At 50.1% G+C, this 19775-nt stretch overlaps 7 protein-coding genes across 10 annotated transcripts in view; 3 read left to right on the top strand and 4 right to left on the bottom strand.

The window, feature by feature from the left end:
- The first annotated feature begins 50 nt into the window (after positions 1–50).
- LOC1276843 (INO80 complex subunit B) lies at positions 51–1253 on the top strand. Its single transcript, XM_316235.5, has 2 exons — positions 51–198; positions 274–1253. The coding sequence occupies exons 1-2, from the start codon at positions 162–164 to the stop codon at positions 1233–1235; spliced, it is 999 nt and encodes a 332-aa protein (XP_316235.3). The 5' UTR covers positions 51–161; the 3' UTR covers positions 1236–1253.
- LOC1276842 (dynein regulatory complex protein 8) lies at positions 1232–2159 on the bottom strand. 2 transcript variants are annotated; one of them, XM_061648848.1, is made up of 4 exons: positions 2054–2159; positions 1742–1982; positions 1467–1677; positions 1232–1399 (listed from the first exon to the last, which is right to left on the bottom strand). In XM_061648848.1, exons 1-4 carry the CDS (start codon positions 2073–2075, stop codon positions 1337–1339), a joined length of 537 nt encoding a protein of 178 aa, XP_061504832.1. In that variant the 5' UTR covers positions 2076–2159; the 3' UTR covers positions 1232–1336. The 2 variants fall into 2 exon arrangements, with proteins under 2 accessions (XP_061504832.1, XP_061504833.1); XM_061648849.1 differs by having other exon boundaries at positions 1232–1299.
- A 207-nt stretch (positions 2160–2366) lies between these two features.
- On the top strand, positions 2367–4318 carry LOC1276841 (BTB/POZ domain-containing adapter for CUL3-mediated RhoA degradation protein 3). Its single transcript, XM_316233.4, has 2 exons — positions 2367–2914; positions 2987–4318. Exons 1-2 carry the CDS (start codon positions 2749–2751, stop codon positions 3700–3702), a joined length of 882 nt encoding a protein of 293 aa, XP_316233.3. The 5' UTR covers positions 2367–2748; the 3' UTR covers positions 3703–4318.
- Positions 4286–5055, bottom strand: LOC5667163 (intraflagellar transport protein 20 homolog). Its single transcript, XM_001688757.2, has 3 exons — positions 4773–5055; positions 4534–4688; positions 4286–4453 (listed from the first exon to the last, which is right to left on the bottom strand). Exons 1-3 carry the CDS (start codon positions 4894–4896, stop codon positions 4337–4339), a joined length of 396 nt encoding a protein of 131 aa, XP_001688809.1. The 5' UTR covers positions 4897–5055; the 3' UTR covers positions 4286–4336.
- Positions 5056–5157: 102 nt separating this feature from the next.
- On the bottom strand, positions 5158–10618 carry LOC1276838 (protein phosphatase 1G). The gene is made up of 6 exons (XM_061648846.1): positions 9433–10618; positions 7980–9277; positions 7725–7906; positions 7472–7653; positions 6858–7055; positions 5158–6772 (listed from the first exon to the last, which is right to left on the bottom strand). Exons 1-6 carry the CDS (start codon positions 9541–9543, stop codon positions 6389–6391), a joined length of 2355 nt encoding a protein of 784 aa, XP_061504830.1. The 5' UTR covers positions 9544–10618; the 3' UTR covers positions 5158–6388.
- Positions 10619–11531: 913 nt separating this feature from the next.
- LOC3290120 (cilia- and flagella-associated protein 299) lies at positions 11532–16007 on the bottom strand. Of its 3 annotated transcripts, none has more exons than XM_061648844.1 (4): positions 15676–16007; positions 15465–15618; positions 14977–15398; positions 11532–11892 (listed from the first exon to the last, which is right to left on the bottom strand). In XM_061648844.1, exons 1-3 carry the CDS (start codon positions 15813–15815, stop codon positions 15006–15008), a joined length of 687 nt encoding a protein of 228 aa, XP_061504828.1. In that variant the 5' UTR covers positions 15816–16007; the 3' UTR covers positions 11532–11892; positions 14977–15005. The 3 variants fall into 3 exon arrangements, with proteins under 3 accessions (XP_061504828.1, XP_061504829.1, XP_556870.3); XM_061648845.1 differs by having other exon boundaries at positions 14981–15398; XM_556870.4 differs by lacking the exon at positions 11532–11892 and having other exon boundaries at positions 14860–15398; positions 15676–16006.
- LOC1276837 (heparan sulfate glucosamine 3-O-sulfotransferase 5) overlaps positions 12073–19775 on the top strand; it is a 70770-nt gene continuing 63067 nt past the window's right edge. The window contains exon 1 of the mRNA XM_061648843.1: positions 12073–12509. The gene's annotated coding sequence lies outside the window, so the exon portion shown is untranslated. The remainder of the gene's footprint in view (positions 12510–19775) is intronic.

Here is a 19775-nt window from a genome sequence, read left to right as displayed (position 1 = left end):
TTCAAACGATTTCATGTGTGCTACATTTTTCACCGGGCAGGCTTTCATGACAGCAATGGCAAAATTGCACGGCGGGCCGTCATCTCCAATCGTAAACAAACGCGACGGATGTAAACAAACAGCCGCGCTTCACCACAAAATTCTATCTTTCGCATCCAAAAATGGGAAAAAGGAGAGATAATAATGTCGAAAAAGATGGTATGTGGCTTTATTTTTCAACCCTTCCCGTATTTCTTCATTTCATATTGTGTTTTTTTTTTGGCTGTTTTTTAGTCGAGATTCCCCCTGAACCATCGCACTCGCGGAAGCACAAAAAGCACAAAAAACACAAACGAGCCCGTGCCCAGCCGGAACCCACCTACGAGGTGGTCGAGGAGCAGCAAGCGCTCGACGAAACCATGGAGGTGGTGGAAGAAATCGAATACATGGAAGCCGATCCCGAGCCGGAAATAGTGTCGGAAGTGGAAACGGAACTGCAAACCACAATCGATTCGAACGCCTCCCAGCTCGACCTGCTGAACGACTCGCAACTGTCCCAGCAGCAGAAGGCACTGTCCCCGGGGAAATCGCTCGCCGCCATGAACAAAGCGGCACAGAAGAAAGGCCGCAAACGGGGCCGAGAGAGTGGCACCTCCAGCGAGGAGGAGCGCTGGCTCGATGCGATCGAGTCCGGCAAGCTGGAGGAGGTGGACGATGAGCTGAAGAAGATCAAACCAAAGGACCCGCGGCTGATGACGGCCCGCCAGCGGGCAATGTACGAGCGCGGCACGGACAAGGAAACGGCCCCCGGGGTGGAGCTGCTCATGTCCCTGCCGACCGGGTACAAGGAAAAGGTCATGACGGAGGAAGCCATCCAGAAGGCGCAGCTAAAGTCGCAAAAGCGCAAACAGATGGCGGACGAGAAGCGGGAAAAGGACAAAAAGAAAACGATGGAACGGTTGCTCAAAAAGCAAGACTCGAAATCGGTAAAAGCGATCAAAAACCGCCCGGTGAAGGAGAAGGTACCGATGATCACGTACATCAACAGTGCCGAGGGTGGATCGATCTCGCTGCCGCCGGAGGTAGAATTTCCGCTCGCCAAACAGCCACCCCGGGATCCGCCGAAGCCGACGCTGTGTGCCGTCCCGAACTGTAACAACCTCAAGCGGTACAACTGCTCGCGCACCAACATTCCGCTGTGTAGCTTCAAATGTTACAAGGCGAACGTGGAATCAATAAAACGAATCATCTACTGAGAAGGGCGTAAGAAGGCACACCAGTTGGGAATTTATTTGCAAAAACTTGCGCTCAAAAATCGACCTGCGGTGAAATGGAAAAGGAGGAAAGAAAATGACCATCAGCGAATGTTTCGATTGCGGAGCTGTTCGGCAAGTGCATAGATAGAGTCGGGTGGTTCATGCTGACAGGGAAATGAGGACGGCAGGAATAGAGCGACTAGTTGATGGTGTAAACGGTGCAAATCTTACCAGCAGCTGGTTAAGGTACAGCTCGTACGCAATCTTGTCCGTTGCCATGTCGACGGCCACTGCCATCATCTCTTCCAGCTCTTCCACCGTGAACGGTTCGCCCTCCTCGGTGATCAGTTTGGTCATGTACTCCTTGTCCACGAACCCTTTTCCCTCCTGGTCGAGCACGCGGAACGCTTTGAGCAGCTTTTCCGGTGGTGCCGGTTCCATTCTGTTTGAGACAGAGGTAACGATAGAGCCCTTTTTCCGATCCGGTCTTTGCACGCCATACTTACTTATGCTCCGCAATCAGCTGACTAACGTAGGGAAGAAATTTGGACAGATGCACTGTGCCGTTCGAATCCTCAAATTCAGTCGCCGAAATGACTTCGTTCACGTCGGCCTCGGTCGGCACACAGCCCAGAAAGCGTAGAATGGTTCCAATCTCACGAACGTCAACCGTTTTATTGCCGTGATGGTCAAAAATTAGAAACGCGTCCGCAACCCTTTTCTCCAGCTCGTTGGCTGGGTTGATGTCTGAAGGAGCAAGATAAAGAAGAATATTGTAAATACATGAATAAAATAGTTTTTTTTCTGCTATAACTTGCCTGAATATTCGAAATCCGCCATAGTTTCTAATGTTGTGTACGAATGCTATTGATCAAACTGAGCGAATCGAGCTACGTAGTTCGTTACCATAGCAACACAGCAAACGACGCACAAATGATTGTAGCAAAATTAAGAATTTAATTTACGAGTAGATTTGTTATTTGTATGATAAAACACATGTTAAGCTTAAATTTAAATACCATTTTTCTAAATTTCTAAAGAAATTGGCCTTTTTCAACGTATTTTTTGAACGCCCTCGAACGAAGCAGCGTTGACAGCAGCGCGCTTCCCCGAACTGTCAAAGCGCAAAGCGCACTGACGTTTGCTCCTCTCTTGCCTGTCAGTTTTATCAAAATACACAGCAAACAGCAAGCAAATTACCAATTTGCACCTCCCAAAATTATTGCTCCCGTGCCCCGCCGTGTGTTTGTTTGCGTGACTCATTTACCGTTACCATTGGCCTGCCTGTTCCCGACGCTCCACGCGACCCACCGGTGAAAGGGACCGCCGCCAGGTTGCGTCCCCCGGAAACGCTCGCGTTACGCCCACCACCAGCAGCCCGGGAGTTCGGTCCGGGAAGAAGGCCCCCGCCAAGTGGTTGCCCTCCAGTGTGGTCCCAGCGCTGCGTACGTAGGTTGAGCGTACGCAACAGCACCCAGCGGCCAAGATTGAGCCCGACGGAGCAGCTGCCAGGATGTCGGGTGATCAGAAAACCCTCATCAAGGGCAATCCGTCCCAGTACGTGAAGCTGAACATTGGCGGCTGCCTGCACTACACCACGATCGGGACGCTCTGCAAGCAGGACACGATGCTGCGGGCCATGTTTAGTGGGCGGCTGGAGGTGCTCACCGACTCGGAAGGTACACTGCATCGATGTGTCACGGAAGGGCAAGCAGGTTTAATGCTCTCTCTTACACGCTCTCTTCCCATAGGTTGGATTCTGATCGATCGCTGCGGCACACACTTTGGCACGATACTGAACTTCCTGCGGGACGGTAGCGTGGCGCTGCCGGAAACGACCAAAGGCATCGCGGAGCTGCTGGCCGAATCGAAGTACTACTGCATCGAGGAGCTCATCGAGGCGTGCGAGAAGGTGCTGGCGAAGAAGGAGCGCGAATCGGAACCGATCTGCCGGGTGCCGCTGATTACGTCGCAAAAGGAGGAACAGTATCTGATCAGCACGGCCACCAAGCCGGTAGTGAAGCTGCTGATCAACCGGCACAACAACAAGTACTCGTACACGAACACATCGGACGACAATCTGCTGAAGAACATCGAGCTGTTCGATAAGCTTTCGTTGCGCTTCAGTGGGCGCGTGTTCTTCATCAAGGATGTGATCGGTTCGAGCGAGATCTGCTGCTGGTCGTTCTACGGCAACGGGAAGAAGGTGGCGGAAGTGTGCTGCACCTCGATCGTGTACGCCACGGACAAGAAGCACACGAAGGTGGAGTTCCCGGAGGCGAGGATCTTCGAGGAAACGCTTAACATACTGCTGTACGAGAACAAGAACGCCCCGGACCAGGAGCTGATGCAGGCGACGTCGCTGCGCGGTGCGGTCGGCGGCATCAGCTCGTACACGAGCGACGAGGAGGAGGAGCGGACCGGGCTGGCCAGGTTACGGTCGAACAAGCAGAACAATCCTACATGATTCACACATCAGCTAGTGCTGAAGCGGAAGCTGTTGCCAAAGAGGAACTGAACCGTTTGCCCCCGGGGGCCCCCTCGCTCACGTCTAAACCAACCGCACACACACACGGGCCAGCTCGAATCGTTTCTAGTGTGTGTGTGTGTGCGAATGTGTATGAGTGCTCGTGGGTCGTGTGTGCATGTGAGCAATGACGCAAAATGAACAAAATGGGAATAGCTATGAGAGAAACAAGTTAAAATTAAGAACGCGTTCACCTCCCTCCTTCCTGGAGGGTCAATCCTAAACCGAATCGTATAAATATTAACTTATCTTCCCCCCTCTCCTGTCTGGGAGCAATCCTGCGCAAACACCAAAGGAAGATGGATTGAACATTACGGAGGGGAGAGCCTTTGCGCTCCGTGGAAAAAGTAAAAAAACTACGGTAATTCAATTTTACAGTTAATTCAACACACTCAGAACTGGATTGTGGCGAAAGAAGCAGAAAGTGGCAGTGGATAACTCTATACACACATACACAATATCTCCATGAAGCTCTAAAGGCATTAACTTTAAAACCACGCATAGTAAAAAAGAATAATAAATAATTAAAAAATAAAAACATTCTATTAGATATAAACGCTGCGAATCACGTTTTTCATTGGTTCTGGTAGAAATTGTCGATCATTTCCTGCTGCTCCGACTCGATCCGCTGCAGATACTGGTACTCGATCTTCAGCTTATCCAGTTCGACCATTTTCTCGATTATTTCGCTCTGCAAAACAAAAAATTAAACAGCATGTTAATTCACGGAAGGAAAAACATCGTTCCATCGCTTCTCCCTCCCGTTCTCACCTGTATTTGCTGCTGTTCCGATTCGCGCTGCTTGGAGAACGTTTTCAGCATGTTCTGCACGCCCACCGCACGCATCTTCTCCTGGTCGACTTCCGCCGCAAACACCTCGACAATGTTGGCAAACTGATCGATGATCCGGCGAAAATCGGTCAGTTCTGGGTGAAGAATGGATTCCGGCAAGAAAAAGGATAGTTAGTTTGCTGGCCCCGCTCGATCGTGGACCACGCGACGCGACTTACTCTCGGTGAACCGTTCACACTCATCCTTCAGCTCGTTCGTTTCGTTCGCTACCTCCGGATCGATCACCCGCAGCGTGTACAGATCGTCAATGTACAGGCCGGATTTACCAAACTCTTCACCCATGCTGTTTTGCGTGCGTTTTCCACGAAGAAATGTACAAAATGTACGCCACGCCAAAACATCGACCGAAGCATAACTGTTTGTTTAGCGCAGTTACCATAGCAACACCGGAGTAACGTCAGGAGCAAAGCGTGTCCCCAAAGCGAAACGACATTCGGCGGTTTTTTACGCAAGTACGCAACTTACCCAGTGGAAGACGGTCCCCCCAGGGCTGAAAATACACGACTCAGGCTTCCATCTACATGCCAGTACATACAGGGCCGATTTCGGTTGTGGTTACACTTAAATGGGGTTCATTTATTTCAACAACAACCCTCTGCTATTGGTTTGCCATTGTTTAACTCTGTACTCTGTGTTGGCCATCGTTCTCGTGCCACACTACTAACCTAGCTCGGGCTTGTTGACATTGATCGTACATCGATCGTATTTCTAAAAACACATCCCTCTAGTGGTTGTTACAATCATTTAATGCATTCTCGTTCTCCTTTCGTCCTTATGGTTTTGTTGCTACATGTTCCGTTTTGCTGCTCCATCTTTATCCTCTTCACTCCCCTTCTTCTATATTTCCATTTTTTGCACATTACAAACCACTAATGTGTATGTATAGACGATGAAAAAAGTGATAATTAATTTTCACGGCTAAAAATAGTGGGATGGGGTGTGTTGCTTTTCCAGTACTTTCTTTACCGAACCGAAAGTTGGGTTTTACAACTTGCAACTGGTTTCAATGTTTTTTTTTAATCTTTTTTCTCTACTTAGCATTTCAGGTGCAATTTGTTGTTTCATCTCTTACTTGTCTCCTGCTTGTTTTCATCTCTTACGGCCTTCCCTCAACAGGAGATATTGGCATATAAAAAAAGTAAACGAAAAATTATCAATTACAACGACCTAGCAAAACCTGCCTCCTTCTTCGTCCTGGCTCTGCTGGGCTGCCTTTTCCCTCAATTGCTTTCTTTTTGCTGGAAAATACTGTGTTGCGATGGTGCCAATCGTTGGACGAAACGTACGAAAACGAGTAATTCCTTCCTCTTGAGGTAAAATCCTGTAATCTCCCTATCTCTGCCTCCCTCTATCTATCTTTCAACTTATCCTCTTCAATAATAAGTGAGATTTAGCTCACCACAAGTGAACGTACTGAACTGGGCCTCTCCGCTAATGCTTGACACGCCGATCTTTGCACACTGACGAAAACAAAAAAACAACCACACTCATACACAAGGATATTACTTTCAACCAGAGAGATAGAGAGAGGGAGTGGAAAGATGATGAGTGTATGAAAAATGAATGTATTACAAATTACTATGTACTGGACCAGAACAAACCTTCCCTTAGCGGCTCCGGTACGGATGATGCCCCTTACACTGCGCACTGTCCACCTCTAAAACCCCCCCTCCCCTACCTCTTTTGGCCAATGGGTGTGGCGTTCTCCCCCCACCGTCTCTCTCATTCCGCGTGTGTGTGTGTGTGTACCGCGTGGTCCCATGGTGGTTCGCGTTCACGTTGAAGAGGAAGCCGCCTCGGACGAGGCAGCCGCTGCCGTCGACGTCGTCGTGGTGGTGGTGCTGTCCTCGTCCGCAATCGAAGCAACTGCGGCGGCCGCTTCCGTTGCATCCGCCTCCTTTCCCACGCCATTGCTGCCGTCGGTCACTTCCGTGGTGGAGGAAGCATCATCACCGTCGGTTTTCACCTTTTTCGTGGCGGACGAGACGCCATCCGCATCATCGGTCCCGTCCACCGCGCTCGCCACCGAGTTCGAGGCGGTACGTTTCCGCGACCCGGCACCGGTAAAGTTCGGCTTGAACTGTACGATGATGGCGGTCATGTTGTCGCAACCGGTACCATCGCCCCGGGTGTGTGGCGCTAAGCAGTGATCGAAGAGCTGAGCAAACGGGAGGAAAAACAACAAGAGTCAGCGTTTACTAGGATGGACTCAGCGACGCTACCGACAACGACGATCCGATTACCTCTTCGCAAATTTTGGACAGCTTCATGCCGGGCTTGTTGATCCGCTCCTGCACAAACTGCACGACCTGCTCGCTGGTCATAAAGTTCCAGATGCCGTCGCACGCCAGCACCATAAAGTCGTCCTCCGGCCCGACCGTGATCTTCTCGATGTCCGGCAGGGCCGATATCATCTGCTCTTCCGCTGGAAGCGATTTGTTCTGCAAATGAACAGCGTTTTTTGGGGTTAGCAAAATGAGAAAGAAATACAGTGAACTCTCTCTTCTTTGAGCGGCGATGGGACAGTCGAATAAGAGGGGTTTTCAAATTACAGAGGTTGAATGAAAGGGCCAGACAAACAAAAAAGAGACAGAACATTTAGTATGCAGCCTTAACTGTTGCTATAGGAAACTGCGAACACGATTGCCAATTTGAGCATACATCATTCAATCACCATGGCAACAACATACACAAATAAGAGGGATACAGATTTCAGAGATTTTTTCAAATTAGAGGGACAAAAATGTACTGGAAATGAAAGGGTCTGTGGAAAATGTTCAAATAAGAAAGGTTTTTCTAATTGGAGAGGTGTCAAATAAGAGAGTGTTCATTGTAATACAGTGCAAGTCATATATACCATTTTGTAACCATGGTCACCGATGGCTCGCGACAGATTCAACCCTCCATTCACCCGACCGTCCAGCGTGACGCGACCGCCCGCCTTCTCTATCCGCTGGTACTCGACCGTGTCCTCCGGCTTGTGGTCGAAGCTCATCTCGAGCGCCTTCCCATTCCGGCAAACGACGCACCGGGAGTCTCCTGCGCAAAAAAAGTGAGGCCAATATTATCAGTACCCTTTGGCACACCCCTTTCTCCCTTCCTTCACATACCGGCATTCGCGACGTAAAGATCCTTTCCGTGCAGCAGCGCAACGACCGCCGTACAGCCACTGTCCTTGCCCGGCTCGTCGGTGATGGTTTTCATGAACGCGGCGTCCTCCTCGTTGATGTACTCGCCCATATCGGCATACTCGTCCGGTTCCTCCTCCTCCTCCTCGGCGCTACCTTCCTCCCTGTTGCACAAAATGAACGTTTTTTTTACATTTTAATACAAACAAACGCCAACCAAATGCACAACACACTTACCCGTACGCATCCTCCTCCCCTTCGTCCGTGCTGGACGTATCGTCGGCCGGTTCTTCCGCGTGCGGGAACTCCTCGTCCGAATCGCTCTCATCATCATCGTCATCGTCGTCGTCCGTATCGTCCATGCTCATGGACACGTCCGCCGGGGGAGGGCCATTCTTCGGCGACGGTTTGGCCGAGCTGCTGTGTACTTTGGCCGCCGGCGATGCACTGGCAGAGGCAGCAGCACCGCCACTTCCACCACTGCCACTGTCGCAGCTGCCATTCTCTGGACCGGCCGAACCGGACGACGACGAGGACGAGACGGCCCCCGAGGAGCCCACCTTACCCAAGTCTCCGTTCAGCTTGCTCGCCTGCTGCTTGCTACCGTCCGACGACGAGCTGTCCGGTGCACAGTTGTCCTTTCCCGGCTCGGCAGCATCTGTAGATTTGCCAGCCGCCACGTTGCCGGCCGTATCGCTGATCTCGTCGCTCTGTTCCGCCTTCTTGCTGCCCGCTGCGGCAACCTCTCCACCGTCCGCCACCGGTTCACTCTTGCCCGGCGAAACCTTGCCAGCGGACGACGACGAGGACGACGAGGACGGTTCGGGCTGCGGTGTCGCTTCCTTCACCCGCTCGACCGCTTTATTGCTCGAGCTGCTCACGGTGGAGTCGGCCGCACCCGGCACTGTCTCCTCCTCTTCCTCCTTCTGTTGCTTCGGCTGGGGTGGCTGCTTTTTGTCTGCCGGATCGGCCTCCGCATCGGATCCCGCACTGTCGCCGCTGCTGCCACCCTCCATCTTCACCGGCCGTTTCTCGCTCGACCCACCGGCCCCGGCATCGTTGCCCGCCGCCGCCGCCCGCCGCTTCCCCTTCAGGTACGGCGAGACCGGTTTCGAGCAGCTGCCCTCCTTGATGGCGGCCACCCGCTGGTTTTTCGCTTCGCCGGGCTTCGTGTCCTTGCGGTACTTCTGCAGCACCTCGTTCAGCGGCATCACCGCCTCCTTGCACAAATCCTCCACATTATCGTCCTCCTCCTCCTCCTCCACCTCCTCGTCCGCCTCGTCCTCGCCGTTCGTTTTGTCGGACAGCACCTTCAGCTCCTCGATCACCTTCTCCTGCAGCAGGGTCGCGTCGAAGCCGAGGAACGCTTCCTTCAGCGCCTTTTCAAACTCTTTCCGCCCGTACGCCTCGACTGTCTTGAGAAAGGTGGGCAGATGGAGGCTGCAGTACTGGGCCACCTCCGCCCCGCCGTGCCCATCGTACACGGCGAAGAACGAGCACTGGTCGTCGAAGTTTAGTATGCAGTTGTGTGCATCCTGTGTGCGAAAAAAAGAGAGAGAGAGAGAGCAGAATTTAAAAACAAAAGCAATGCACACTCGATATGGGAGGGTAAACCCGCGCGCGCGGGCACCGTTTAGCCGTGTCAGCAGATTTGCTTTGCGCCCTCCTGCCCCTCGACAATGCAACGTACCTCCTGGCTGATTCGCCAGCCCTGCATCGAGCTGGAACCGGACGCCAAGAACTCGTTCGACTCATCGCTCGAATCCTTCGTCGTCAGGGGTTCGGAAAGGTAGGCGCCCATCGTTGCTGCCTTTTCCGCTGCTGCTGCAAACCGAAGCGCGTGTCCGTCTGTTTATCTCTGTGTGTGTGAGTATGCACACCCAAACGGCAACTTATCGGACACTAGTCGCAATAATGGGATGTTTTGGCGGCGCGCGTACCGTGTTCCTCCAGCAAACAAACACAAATCCGCTTCACACACACACACAAGCCGGCTTTTATTGTTATTATTGTTTGGCACCACGCGCCACTAAAAGGTTGCTGTCACGCCAGAACAACATGGGAGAAGGCCAACGACAAGGGGGAAGGCAATTCGCTGTTTTCTGTTCTGCCCGCCGGATGCACACACGCAGACACAACACACACAAGCACACACGCACGCGAAACAGCAATGGTTTCCCCCCTAGAAGACGATGTTGCCGTCTGGTGCTGGCTGAAGATAAACCGGCCCGTGGCCACTTCCGGCTAGCGAAGCGATTTTGTGCACTTCCCCGAATGCACAACACAGCAGACACGCACGTACAACCGCCCCGAAAGGTATAGGCGTTGCTACACTGCGCTCAGCTTGCTTTTTCCAGAGACCGCGTATGCGTATGTGTGTGTGTGCGCGCTGGACACGATTATTCCGGTACGAGCGGATGCAATTCCCTCGAAACGAAAAACAAACTCCCGGTCGTTGGACCACTGCACAACTAGACAGGATTTGGCTTCACGACAGGGTGCGCCCGTGTACGGTAGCCGCGCGTCCGTGTATTTCGCCGTGCGTTTCTCCCGTTTGCGAAGCCAGCAACACACTCGTGCAAGAAAACGCGGACCACACTTCCCGGCAATTTTTTCAGCTTGCTTTTGCTCTCACACTCGCGCACCGACGCATGTCACACACTGACGCGTTTGAAGGGTAGAGCGCGTTTGACGCATCCCTGCAAGCACGGGCGGCGTTTGTTTTATGGTAGCGGGTAAGTTTAGCGTCGCGAATAGGAAAGGGTGGGTTTTAGGCGGAGGTTTGCTTAGGCGTACACTAATTGCACTAGTTTGCGGGCGAATTTTACAAGCAAAAGTGATTAAAATGCGGCTGTTTGCTGGATGGGTAGCAGGTTGGCCCATCGGCGTGGCAGCTTCGGTTGACAGCTTGACAGCTCGATAGTTTTGACGTATGTGCGCAAGCACTCGAATTTAATTCGACGGGGCCGTTGGAAATGTTGTATCATAAAGTTATTGTTATAGATGATTATTTTATCACATTTTAGATATGAGATTTGTTAATTCTTGGATGCTTGGGTAAATTTTCATGCTGAATGCCTAATTTTTCACAAACAACTGCTGTCAATACTGCATTGACTACCCATGAGCCACAAATCCGCTAAACAACCACTATACGAATTTTTTACCGCTCAAGCTCTCAATCTAAAAGGAATCTGAAAAGACTTCGCTTAGCAGATGGTAAACGACTATATAATGATGAGTTGTAAAACGTCATCTATTGAGCAAACCCAGAGATGCTATGGAGTTTTCATTGTTTTCTATGGATATTTGATTTTCCAGTCGTTTAAGCTGAATCTGTGGCGCTTGGGTATAATGATAGTGGAATCAGTAACTGGATCGGAGTAGATAATGTATTGGTTCATGGACCGGGATAGGTATTCCGAATGAAATCTAAAACGGACTAGTCAGGACCAGTTCCAGGACCGATGTTTACGTGTGTTTGCATATTAGCTCTTTAAAACCAATCGAACCTGTCGAATCGAATTCCCTGTCTAAATTGTATGGAGTTGATGGTTTGATTGGTTCGATGTCTCTGCTTTTCACCACTTGTGGGTATGGAGTTCGAAGGATTCGATGGGTTCAAAAGAGCTAATGTAAACACGCGGTATACTTTCTGGATCAGTTCCTGGTCCAACGGGTATTCAGGGCCGGTTAGTGAGATCGCTATAATCAGTTCATGATCAGTCCGAAACAGGACCGAAACAGTACCAGTTTCAAACATCATTTGCAGGAGCTATGTGAAGTCAGGATCACTTCCAGTGCTGGTAAAGGTTTTGTATTTGTGTGGATTTAGGATTAGTTACAGGACTGGTATGGGTGCAGGCTTAGTTCCAGGACCAATTCGGGTACGTAATTTGTTCCAAGGCCGGTATTGGACAGTATCAGTTTCAGTAACAGCGTGAGTTCAGGATCAGTTCCAGGCTTCAGGATGGAATCGGGATCATTTATAGGAATTATAGGATGTATAGGATCAGTGGAACGGAATGGAATCAGTATCAGTTCTCCTCGAACGGTATGAGTTTTGAATCAGTTCTGGAACCAATACAAGTTCTGTTTAGGTTCCATATTTCTCAGCGATTTTTCTCTATCTCGGCGTTAATAGAGGACGCTATTTGCAGAAGAAAAATCGAATTTGAATTATTTCTTTCATTAGGGAATACATCTATTAATTAGATTATTAGATTAACATCAATTAGGTCCAATTTAAATAGCAGTATATGAAGCAAAAACCTTAAGCATGCACAACATAAATTGTATAGTACTGCATCTTTTTCACTCTTCCTATAAGAACAATATCGACGTAAACGTCGATCATGCCCCATACCAGAGTTGCTTATCACTTCAGTCCGAGAACGTGTAAAGTAAAGTTGTTTACTTCTAGCATCTATCATCCCAGTAGGAAGCAGCGTGTTGTACATTTTTAGATTAATTAAATAATTAGTCGTAACAAATCAGTGCATGAGTGAAACATTCCAGCAGCGATAGAACAGCTCCAGTATATCAGTTTGATCTGTTGGGCGTTTGGTGCAGTGAAACCAATCGAATGTTAAACAGAAAAGAACATAGCCACCGCTGACACCGAAGCTCAAGATTGATGCTACGCGCGAGCGATTCCATTTGCCGTAAAATATTGATAACGGAAAAGGTCATTCGCGTGCGTAGTTTGTTGAATGTGTGTGACATCATCATGCCCTGAGCAAAACGAACAAGATCAACAGTGTCTAGGTAAGAGAGCTATTTTGTAATGGGTTAAAACGAAAGTTGTAGACAACTTCAACAGTACGAAATTGTCGCTACACTGTTGAGCATCCCCGGTTCGGATTGCCCTAATCTATTATCATTATTAATTCTTCCGATATCCGGCAAGTGCAATGAATCCGGCAAATATCTCCCTAGCGTGCTCGACTCATCCTATTTATGTACGTGCGCTCACACACACACACACACACAACACTTCGTTACGGAGCATTGGTTTCAACGATTGCATGCCATGTGCCGGACTCGTTAATCTAATTTTTTGGGCAATTTATTTCATCGTTACATGCCCGCCCATACATCCCCGGTAGCTGTTATCACGGTGTGGTAGGGCCATGCGCCTACCCAACCACTATCTCACACAACCCTTCTATGGTTACCATTTCCCAAAACAATCGCGGAAAGAACAAATCACAAAAAAAACCTTAACCTGATCGTATTATAAATAAGCTAACGGCCTCGTTTGCATCAGTGCCTGTGTTGTCCTTCCCCGCGGGGCCCCGCACAAATTCGGTCCACAAATGCGGCATTCACCTGGGCACCACCCACACCACTCATCTGTGGGTGGGGTCACCTCCCCCGTCCGAGCTGCAGCTCCCTGTCGCACAAAGTGAAAAACAATGTGTGAAATAAAACTGTTTGCGAAATGATTTAGCCTGTGTGCTCGTGGGACAAGGTAAACCATGCATTACGCCAACGTACGCCTCGTGGTTTATGATTCCCTCGGCGTGAAAGAGAAGAGGCGGAAGAGGCAAGAGGAAGCAAAAGGGACCGATTGTGCATGAGGTTGTGGGACAACACACCAAGCGCCTGGCCGCTTCCAAAACCCCCAATATCAGAGAAAGCAAGCCGAACCCCGAAAATTACCGCATGACACGAACGAAAGGCGCTGGGATCTCGCATCAGATCTGGTAGATTCTCTCCCAGGGTTCTTTTCGGCAAAGACAAAGCAGAACATTCACAGTGTGTGTTGGGACAGGGTGACGTCATCATCGGATGGGAAAGGAGTCTCGATTACGATGCCCGTTTGTTACGCTGGCGCGTGGGCGATGTGCTCGAGGACAGGACGCTTTCACGCGTACGCCTACGCATCGGCAAAGGCCACCAAACCAAGGGAGGGTTTTTTGCGAGACCTTTTTTCAGCGGTACCCAGGTATTGGTGGGTCGGTGGGCGGTATAGGTAAATGAATGAGCGAGTCTACGATGAGCATTTCCCACGCCCACGCTCACGCTCCGTACATGGGTTGAATGTGGGAATGCGGTTCTCGGAAAAGTTCCTCCAGTTCCGGCAGGTGTCTGCTCCGCATGATAGCAAGAAGTGACCGGAGGAATGGGACAAAACCGATTGAACAATAAAGAGATGAGGCACTGATTGGTCCCACTCAAGATTAGCTATCAGTTCGTTACAGCAACCACAGCCGCCGGGCTTTGATTGGCATTGGGGAGGGGAGAACGACCCACACGTGGATAGAAGCTGATGCTAATTCTGTTGCATTCGAGCCGTTGCGATGTGTGTTGTGTGCTAGAAATGTCATGACCTTGCCCACTTGAAAGTCGCGTACCTGGTATACCTCTGGTGGTCCTGTTGCGTTTCGCTATGCAAAAAAGGGGCACAAACCCACCTATACACACACACCTAGAGAGACAGAGAGAGATAGGTTGCACCGTGTGCATGTGACGCGTATAAAAACAAGGCCAACCATTTCCCAGGGTCGCAGCGTTAGAGCGTCATCAGCCCCGTTTCCCGATCCTCGATTGGTTGGCTGGTGTGTTCAAAGTGGAGTGGATGGAGAGTGGAGTACTTTCACCATCACCATCACCCCCCCCTCCGGTATGATGACGTTCGGGATAGTAATCGTAAAATTTACGCTCCGCCACAACGACGGCACGACGACCATACACACACACACCTGGCTTTTGGAAAAGGATAAAGAGTGCAACCTCCCCCTACACTACTGACTGCTGTACTATTGGAGATGCTCTGCAACTCATACACGGACACACACACACACTACTTGATGCGCGTAAAATGGCACCAACGGTGAAGTGCATTCGTTCCCGCGCATCCCAAGGAGGGAAAAAAGGGAATGGAGAGAACAAATGGTTTCGTTCGTTCCGCGCCTTTTGGTGCATTTTCCACCCAGCGTCTAAATGACGCTAACCGTCTGTGTGTGTGTGTGTTGGTGCGCCCGAGCATGAGAGAGAGAGAGAGCGAAGCCTTGCTGGAGAACAAAGCGTTTCATGCGTCGTGCGCAGCCGTTGGAAAATGGCGACCAACGTATGTCGTTGTGTCTCGCTGTTCGTGGGGAACAACGAAAAAAACGAAACATTATTTAGTGAAAGCGACCGTACGGGAAGGACGCCTAACATCCTTGAACGTGTATTGATTCACTCGTGTGAATGTGTTCTCACACACACACTCACACGCACTACTTACTCACAGCGCGGATTAGCTTCCTTCCGGTTTCAGTAGTTCTTCCGCACGACATGATCGTACAGCACGACCTGCTCGTACAGATCGCTCGCCAGCTCGATCCGGCTCGTGTTGGTGCCGTACGAGCGGGCCACCGGGTCCGGATAGATGTCCTTCCGGTCGTACATGTTGCGAAAGATGATGCCCCGGGCCGGGTCGCACAGGATCTGATAGTTGCGCGTGTTGTTCCGCATGCTGCGGCCCGTCTTCGCGTTGTAGTACAGCAGGTCGGCGGGCGTCGGGTAGAGCACCCTTTCCTCCGCAAAGATCGCGCGCCAATCGTTCGAGTACTGCTGGTCCTGGTGCACCCGGCGCAGCGCCTCCTCGTAGTCAATGTAGCCCGAGATTTCGGTCGCCTTCTTCACGTACCGCATGTAGATGATGGTCTGGTGGCACAAATGGAGGGTGAAAATGGTACAAAAGACTAATAATGTTTGCTTTGACTGCCCTACCGAAAGCAAACCCAACCGATTTGGGCGCTCACGTTTGGCGATCTCTTGCAGGAATCGATCCTTCGGGGCAATGTGACGGCTGAACAGTGTGTTCGGGTCCTTCGTCACCTCCAGAAACGTTCGCTGGGCGTCGAAAGCTTCCTTCGTGAGTGCTCTGCAAAATAAAAGAGCGTAAAGTATTTAGGCCACTACCCTGCTCCTGACAGCTTACCTGTAGCCCGTCCGGTAAAGACTGATTAAATTTTCCCGATTACCGAAATATTGGAGACTTTTGCCATCGATCAGCGAGTTGAGGTAGTCGTCGTAGGAAGCGAACTCCAAAAGATGGAGATCCTGTTCCGTTAGCTTCATACTAAGGCCGGAGTGGTAAAAAACAACTGTTCTCTGCTCTGTTTGGTTACTTGGATGGTGTAGTTTTCACAGCGTACAAAACGATGATTTTTTGCATTTTCCAAAAGCCAGCTGATTTTACGAAAGACTAGGCGTCTCCATCAGTTTTGTGAAAAATTTTATTAATATTTTTTGCAAACAATTTAAGAAAAACTATCATTTTTATAATACAAAAAACAATAGTCTTACCCTTTTTATATTGATTAATTCTAACCTACAAACATTACTGTTAACTAATCCCGAAAAACAACAACAAAAACCCAAAAAAGGAGGAGAAGTTCAACAAATGAATCATGAATCATGACGGCAAGCCGCTCCACAGTGTATCCAGCAGGGCCTACCACCGTTTGGTAGCCATCGCCTTAACCTTCACCCTTGCACGCAGCCGCCCTTTTGCCGTCCCGAAGCCTGTAAACCGCTGGTTTCATTGTCACCACTACGAGTGAATCGCGTTCGAAACACGCGCACGTAAGGGGCATCCCCAAAAAAACGCCCGCCAAAATCAATCCCGCGCAAATGGGAGCAAAAAAAAACACACATACATACAATTTTCACCATAATGTACTATGCGCATTTTTTGGTGTAGCATTCACGCGCGGTTCATCCTTCCAGTCCAGGCCCGTTCACTGGCGTAGGGTTCCCGTTTCCTAGGAGCCTTTCTTTCTGTGTATCTAAGAGTGAGAGAGAGAGAGAGTAAGCACGTGTAGTAGTATTGGTAGTGAGCAAAGCTGGTTACTCTGCAGAGCGGCAAAGCAGGCTCCAATTTTGGAGCGATTCTTCCACAACCAACACCAAGCTTTTCCCACCGAGCGCGAGACGGTGTGTTTGTGTGTTAGAGTGGAGAGTGATGCCTCCGGCCACTGGGAGTTTCTGCTTCACGGAGCTTCCCAACAGCTTTTGCGCGCCTATGCTCTCTCCCTCTCTCTCTCTCTCTCTCTGTGTTGTTCTATATTAGACACCTTCCAGTTGGTGGCGTCGCTCAGAAACGGATGAACACTGGCGCTGGCAGGACCACGGCGCCCATTTCCGGTCCCTTATCGTGGCACTCGTGTGCTCGTGTGTGAAACGTGCCTCACAGTGAGGAGTGAGACGAAACGGGGGAGGTGGGAAGAGGGGGAGGAGTGAAAACCAAGCAAGCAAGCAAACAAAGGCTGACCCAGGGGCTCTGACAACGTCAAAACACGGCGACGCGTCACCGCGGCAAACAAGAGCCTGCTTCGATTGAGCAAAACGCAACAATCCGCGGCACTGAAGATGTGCGAACGACGGAGAGGGTGGTAGTGCGTGCATGACGACGTGTGCCGTGTGTGTGTGTGTGACTGTGTGTTACATAAAAAACGTAGTAGGCAGTGGCAATGTGCTCCCACGTTCGGGCCTTCGTTGGGGCGGCGGAAGGCCTACCAGTGCCGTGCCCAGCAGCGTGTGCGTGAGTGTGGCCGTCGCCGTTTTTCTTTCTTGTACCGGATTTTCACCAGTGAAAAGTGATTGAAGTCAGTCGGCCCCATAAAGAGGTGTCCGCGTGCGAACGGAGCCTCCCTTGCGTCGCCAAACACTGAACGAGTGACAAATGGTGTCCAGTTGTGCGGTGACCGTGTTTTTTCACCCCTCTATGGTGTGTCATCTTCCTTCCTAAACACAGGAGTGGCAAGGCACAAGAAAAGTGAAGGGGTAGAAGCGCCCAAAAGCATCCCTTAAAGCGCTTTTGCGGAAAGAAATCGACCAGCCCGCGGCGCCCCAGCAGTGAGCGTGTGTGCGAGAGAGAGAGAGAGCGTAGTGCGCGTGTATGTTGCATGAGAGCTGTGGGTGAGCAGAAATCCTTGTTTCCCCTCCCCTCCACTCTAAAGCCCCAGTTCCACTTGCCAGGCTGGTCGTGATTCCCCCTGCTTCCGTGGAAACATCTTCCTTCCGCGGCGGACATCATCGCTGGCGCGCTGGCAGCCGTTTCGGTTTCGGTGGCTGTGGAGGTCGCACAAAAGTCGTCCCCGTTCCGGACGTGTTGAATTGAGCGTCTCGCTCGTGTGTTTGTGTGTGTGTTTCCGCTTTCCGTGACCAGAGTGTGTGGGTGTGTGAGAGCGATTTTGTTGTTGTTGTTGTTGTTCCGGAAGGGCCCGTTTTCTTGCCCGTCCTTCGGGCAACTCTTTAAAGTGAACCCAACTTGACGCGCAGCACAACCAATACCATTGCCAAGGAAAGGTACGCCGTTGACCGTGAACCCACACGCGCGTTAGGGTGGTGGTGGTGAGCAGTGTTGGTGAAACGGTGACAATTCGCTGGTGAAAGGCAGCCTGTCATCGGAACAGGTCAATCAAGCGCGGCAAGAAAGGAGGGCTGCCGAGTGATACGATGGTGAGATTAGCTCGCACAGAAAAGAGTTTTCGCGGAGATTAATGCTTAGCGTTGAAAAATCTGTTAAAAAATTCTGTTGCTGCTTAAACAATCTCGCGAGAAGTGTGGTTTTCTTACCCCTTTTTATGGTGTGCCGCACATCAAAATAGTGTACACTTGGCGATTTAAGCATAAATCAACGAAACATATCATGTCGCCGTCAAGCAAGCACCTTTCCAGCATCATTTTGTGCACCGAGCGAAAGGAATCGTCCGTTAGAATAAGGTCTAGAAATCCAAAATGAGCATCAAATAGCATCAACCCGACTGGCGATGGAATTAAAGCCCCCTAACAAGCATTACAAGGGCTTTTAACAGAACAAACCGAAGGTAAATATGGTCAACTTTCTCATTAATCTATCCAAAAGGCATTTAAATTTAATGGTTCTGTTACAAAACGATACATTAAAAACTACTGTGAGTGGAAAAGAATCTCTAAAAAGCTACTGGGAAACCCTTTTTTGCCCACCCCTCCCCCGTTTTCTTTCAATCTGTGAGGGGCCTCCACCGCTTGGAATAGAAATGTCAAACAGCCGCAGTCTCTGTGTGCTGCTCACGGAACTGTGGCAAAACTACTCGAACGAATCGTCCCCGTGGCAAGCGGAAGCACTGATAACGAATGAAATCGCTCCTTCCCTGTAACCGTGTAACCGTGCGCTCACGACCTTTTGTCTGTGTGTGTGTGTGTCGCGGTGTTAGTGTGAGGGTAAAGTAGCTAAAGTTAGTCCTCGGTGGAGCGGACCTTCGTTCGTTGCGTGTTGCGAGAAGCAGGCACTGAACCGGATTGTTCGGTTACAGCCGTAGCCGTCGCGTGCGTTCGTTGCTTCTCGTCCTTGCTTTCGTGGCTGGATTTCTCTTTCCTATAGCAAAGTAGTGTTTCGTTTGCGTGTGTGGGAGAGTGTTTTTTTCGATGGGCATAGAAGCACAGGATTGCGCAAAGCGAAAACGTGTGTGTGTCTTGTGATTCATTTCGATGGTAGACAATCGTAGGCCTTTACCCGCACCGGTGGTTTGGAGAATGCCATGGAGACGCAGTTCCTTTCTGGCTGAGGACATACACATTTGTGTGTGTGTGTGTGTGTGTGTGAGCGTTAAGTAGTATTTTGAAAAGCCGTTTCCTTGCTCACAAACCGTTCGTAGTAGTGGAGTGGATAGTATAGGAATGGAGGCAAAACGACATAAAAAAAACATTCATCCGGCAGGCATTGTTAAGAGTATACACGGCACGGTATGATGCGGGAATTTTGAAAAGTGTCCACAAACAGTTTCACAATTGTTAACGGAATAGTAGATAGAGTTTATCCTACATTGTTGTCCATCGAAAAGCCTTAATTCATTGCATTATTTCTCGTATAATCTTGTTCAGTAATTGCCAACTAATCTAAGGAACTAATCATGTCTAATTATTATTTTACTTTGCATACATTTAGGCGCAAATAGGGCAGTCCTTTAAAAAATATTCTATAACGCACTATTGGAATTACCCATTGGCCCAAAACTTAAAGTTGTCGTGGAAAACTACAGTTTTGTTTCTCTT

This window comes from Anopheles gambiae, chromosome 2 (genome assembly GCF_943734735.2).
Source record: "Anopheles gambiae chromosome 2, idAnoGambNW_F1_1, whole genome shotgun sequence".
Classification (NCBI taxonomy): domain Eukaryota; kingdom Metazoa; phylum Arthropoda; class Insecta; order Diptera; family Culicidae; genus Anopheles; species Anopheles gambiae.
This window is presented reverse-complemented; position numbering and strand designations above follow the sequence as displayed.

Bases quoted from the DNA above. Each gene is read 5' to 3' on its own strand.
- LOC1276843 (XM_316235.5), top strand. From the start codon at position 162: ATGGGAAAAAGGAGAGATAATAATGTCGAAAAAGATG. The intron at 199-273 runs GTATGTGGCTTT...GCTGTTTTTTAG, and splicing joins TAATAATGTCGAAAAAGATG to TCGAGATTCCCCCTGAACCA.
- LOC1276842 (XM_061648848.1), bottom strand. From the start codon at position 2,075: ATGGCGGATTTCGAATATTCAG. The intron at 1,678-1,741 runs GTAAGTATGGCG...TGTCTCAAACAG, and splicing joins CAGCTGATTGCGGAGCATAA to AATGGAACCGGCACCACCGG. The intron at 1,400-1,466 runs GTAAGATTTGCA...TTTCCCTGTCAG, and splicing joins TGTACCTTAACCAGCTGCTG to CATGAACCACCCGACTCTAT.
- LOC1276841 (XM_316233.4), top strand. From the start codon at position 2,749: ATGTCGGGTGATCAGAAAACCCTCATCAAGGGCAATCCGTCCCAGTAC. The intron at 2,915-2,986 runs GTACACTGCATC...CTCTTCCCATAG, and splicing joins GGTGCTCACCGACTCGGAAG to GTTGGATTCTGATCGATCGC.
- LOC5667163 (XM_001688757.2), bottom strand. From the start codon at position 4,896: ATGGGTGAAGAGTTTGGTAAATCCGGCCTGTACATTGACGATCTGTAC. The intron at 4,689-4,772 runs GTAAGTCGCGTC...TTCTTCACCCAG, and splicing joins GTGTGAACGGTTCACCGAGA to AACTGACCGATTTTCGCCGG. The intron at 4,454-4,533 runs GTGAGAACGGGA...TTTGTTTTGCAG, and splicing joins CGGAACAGCAGCAAATACAG to AGCGAAATAATCGAGAAAAT.
- LOC1276838 (XM_061648846.1), bottom strand. From the start codon at position 9,543: ATGGGCGCCTACCTTTCCGAACCCCTGACGACGAAGGATTCGAGCGAT. The intron at 9,278-9,432 runs GTACGTTGCATT...TTTCGCACACAG, and splicing joins GCTGGCGAATCAGCCAGGAG to GATGCACACAACTGCATACT. The intron at 7,907-7,979 runs GTAAGTGTGTTG...TTTGTGCAACAG, and splicing joins GGGGAGGAGGATGCGTACGG to GGAGGAAGGTAGCGCCGAGG.
- LOC3290120 (XM_061648844.1), bottom strand. From the start codon at position 15,815: ATGAAGCTAACGGAACAGGATCTCCATCTTTTGGAGTTCGCTTCCTAC. The intron at 15,619-15,675 runs GTAAGCTGTCAG...TTTATTTTGCAG, and splicing joins CTTTACCGGACGGGCTACAG to AGCACTCACGAAGGAAGCTT. The intron at 15,399-15,464 runs GTAGGGCAGTCA...TTGTGCCACCAG, and splicing joins ATCGGTTGGGTTTGCTTTCG to ACCATCATCTACATGCGGTA.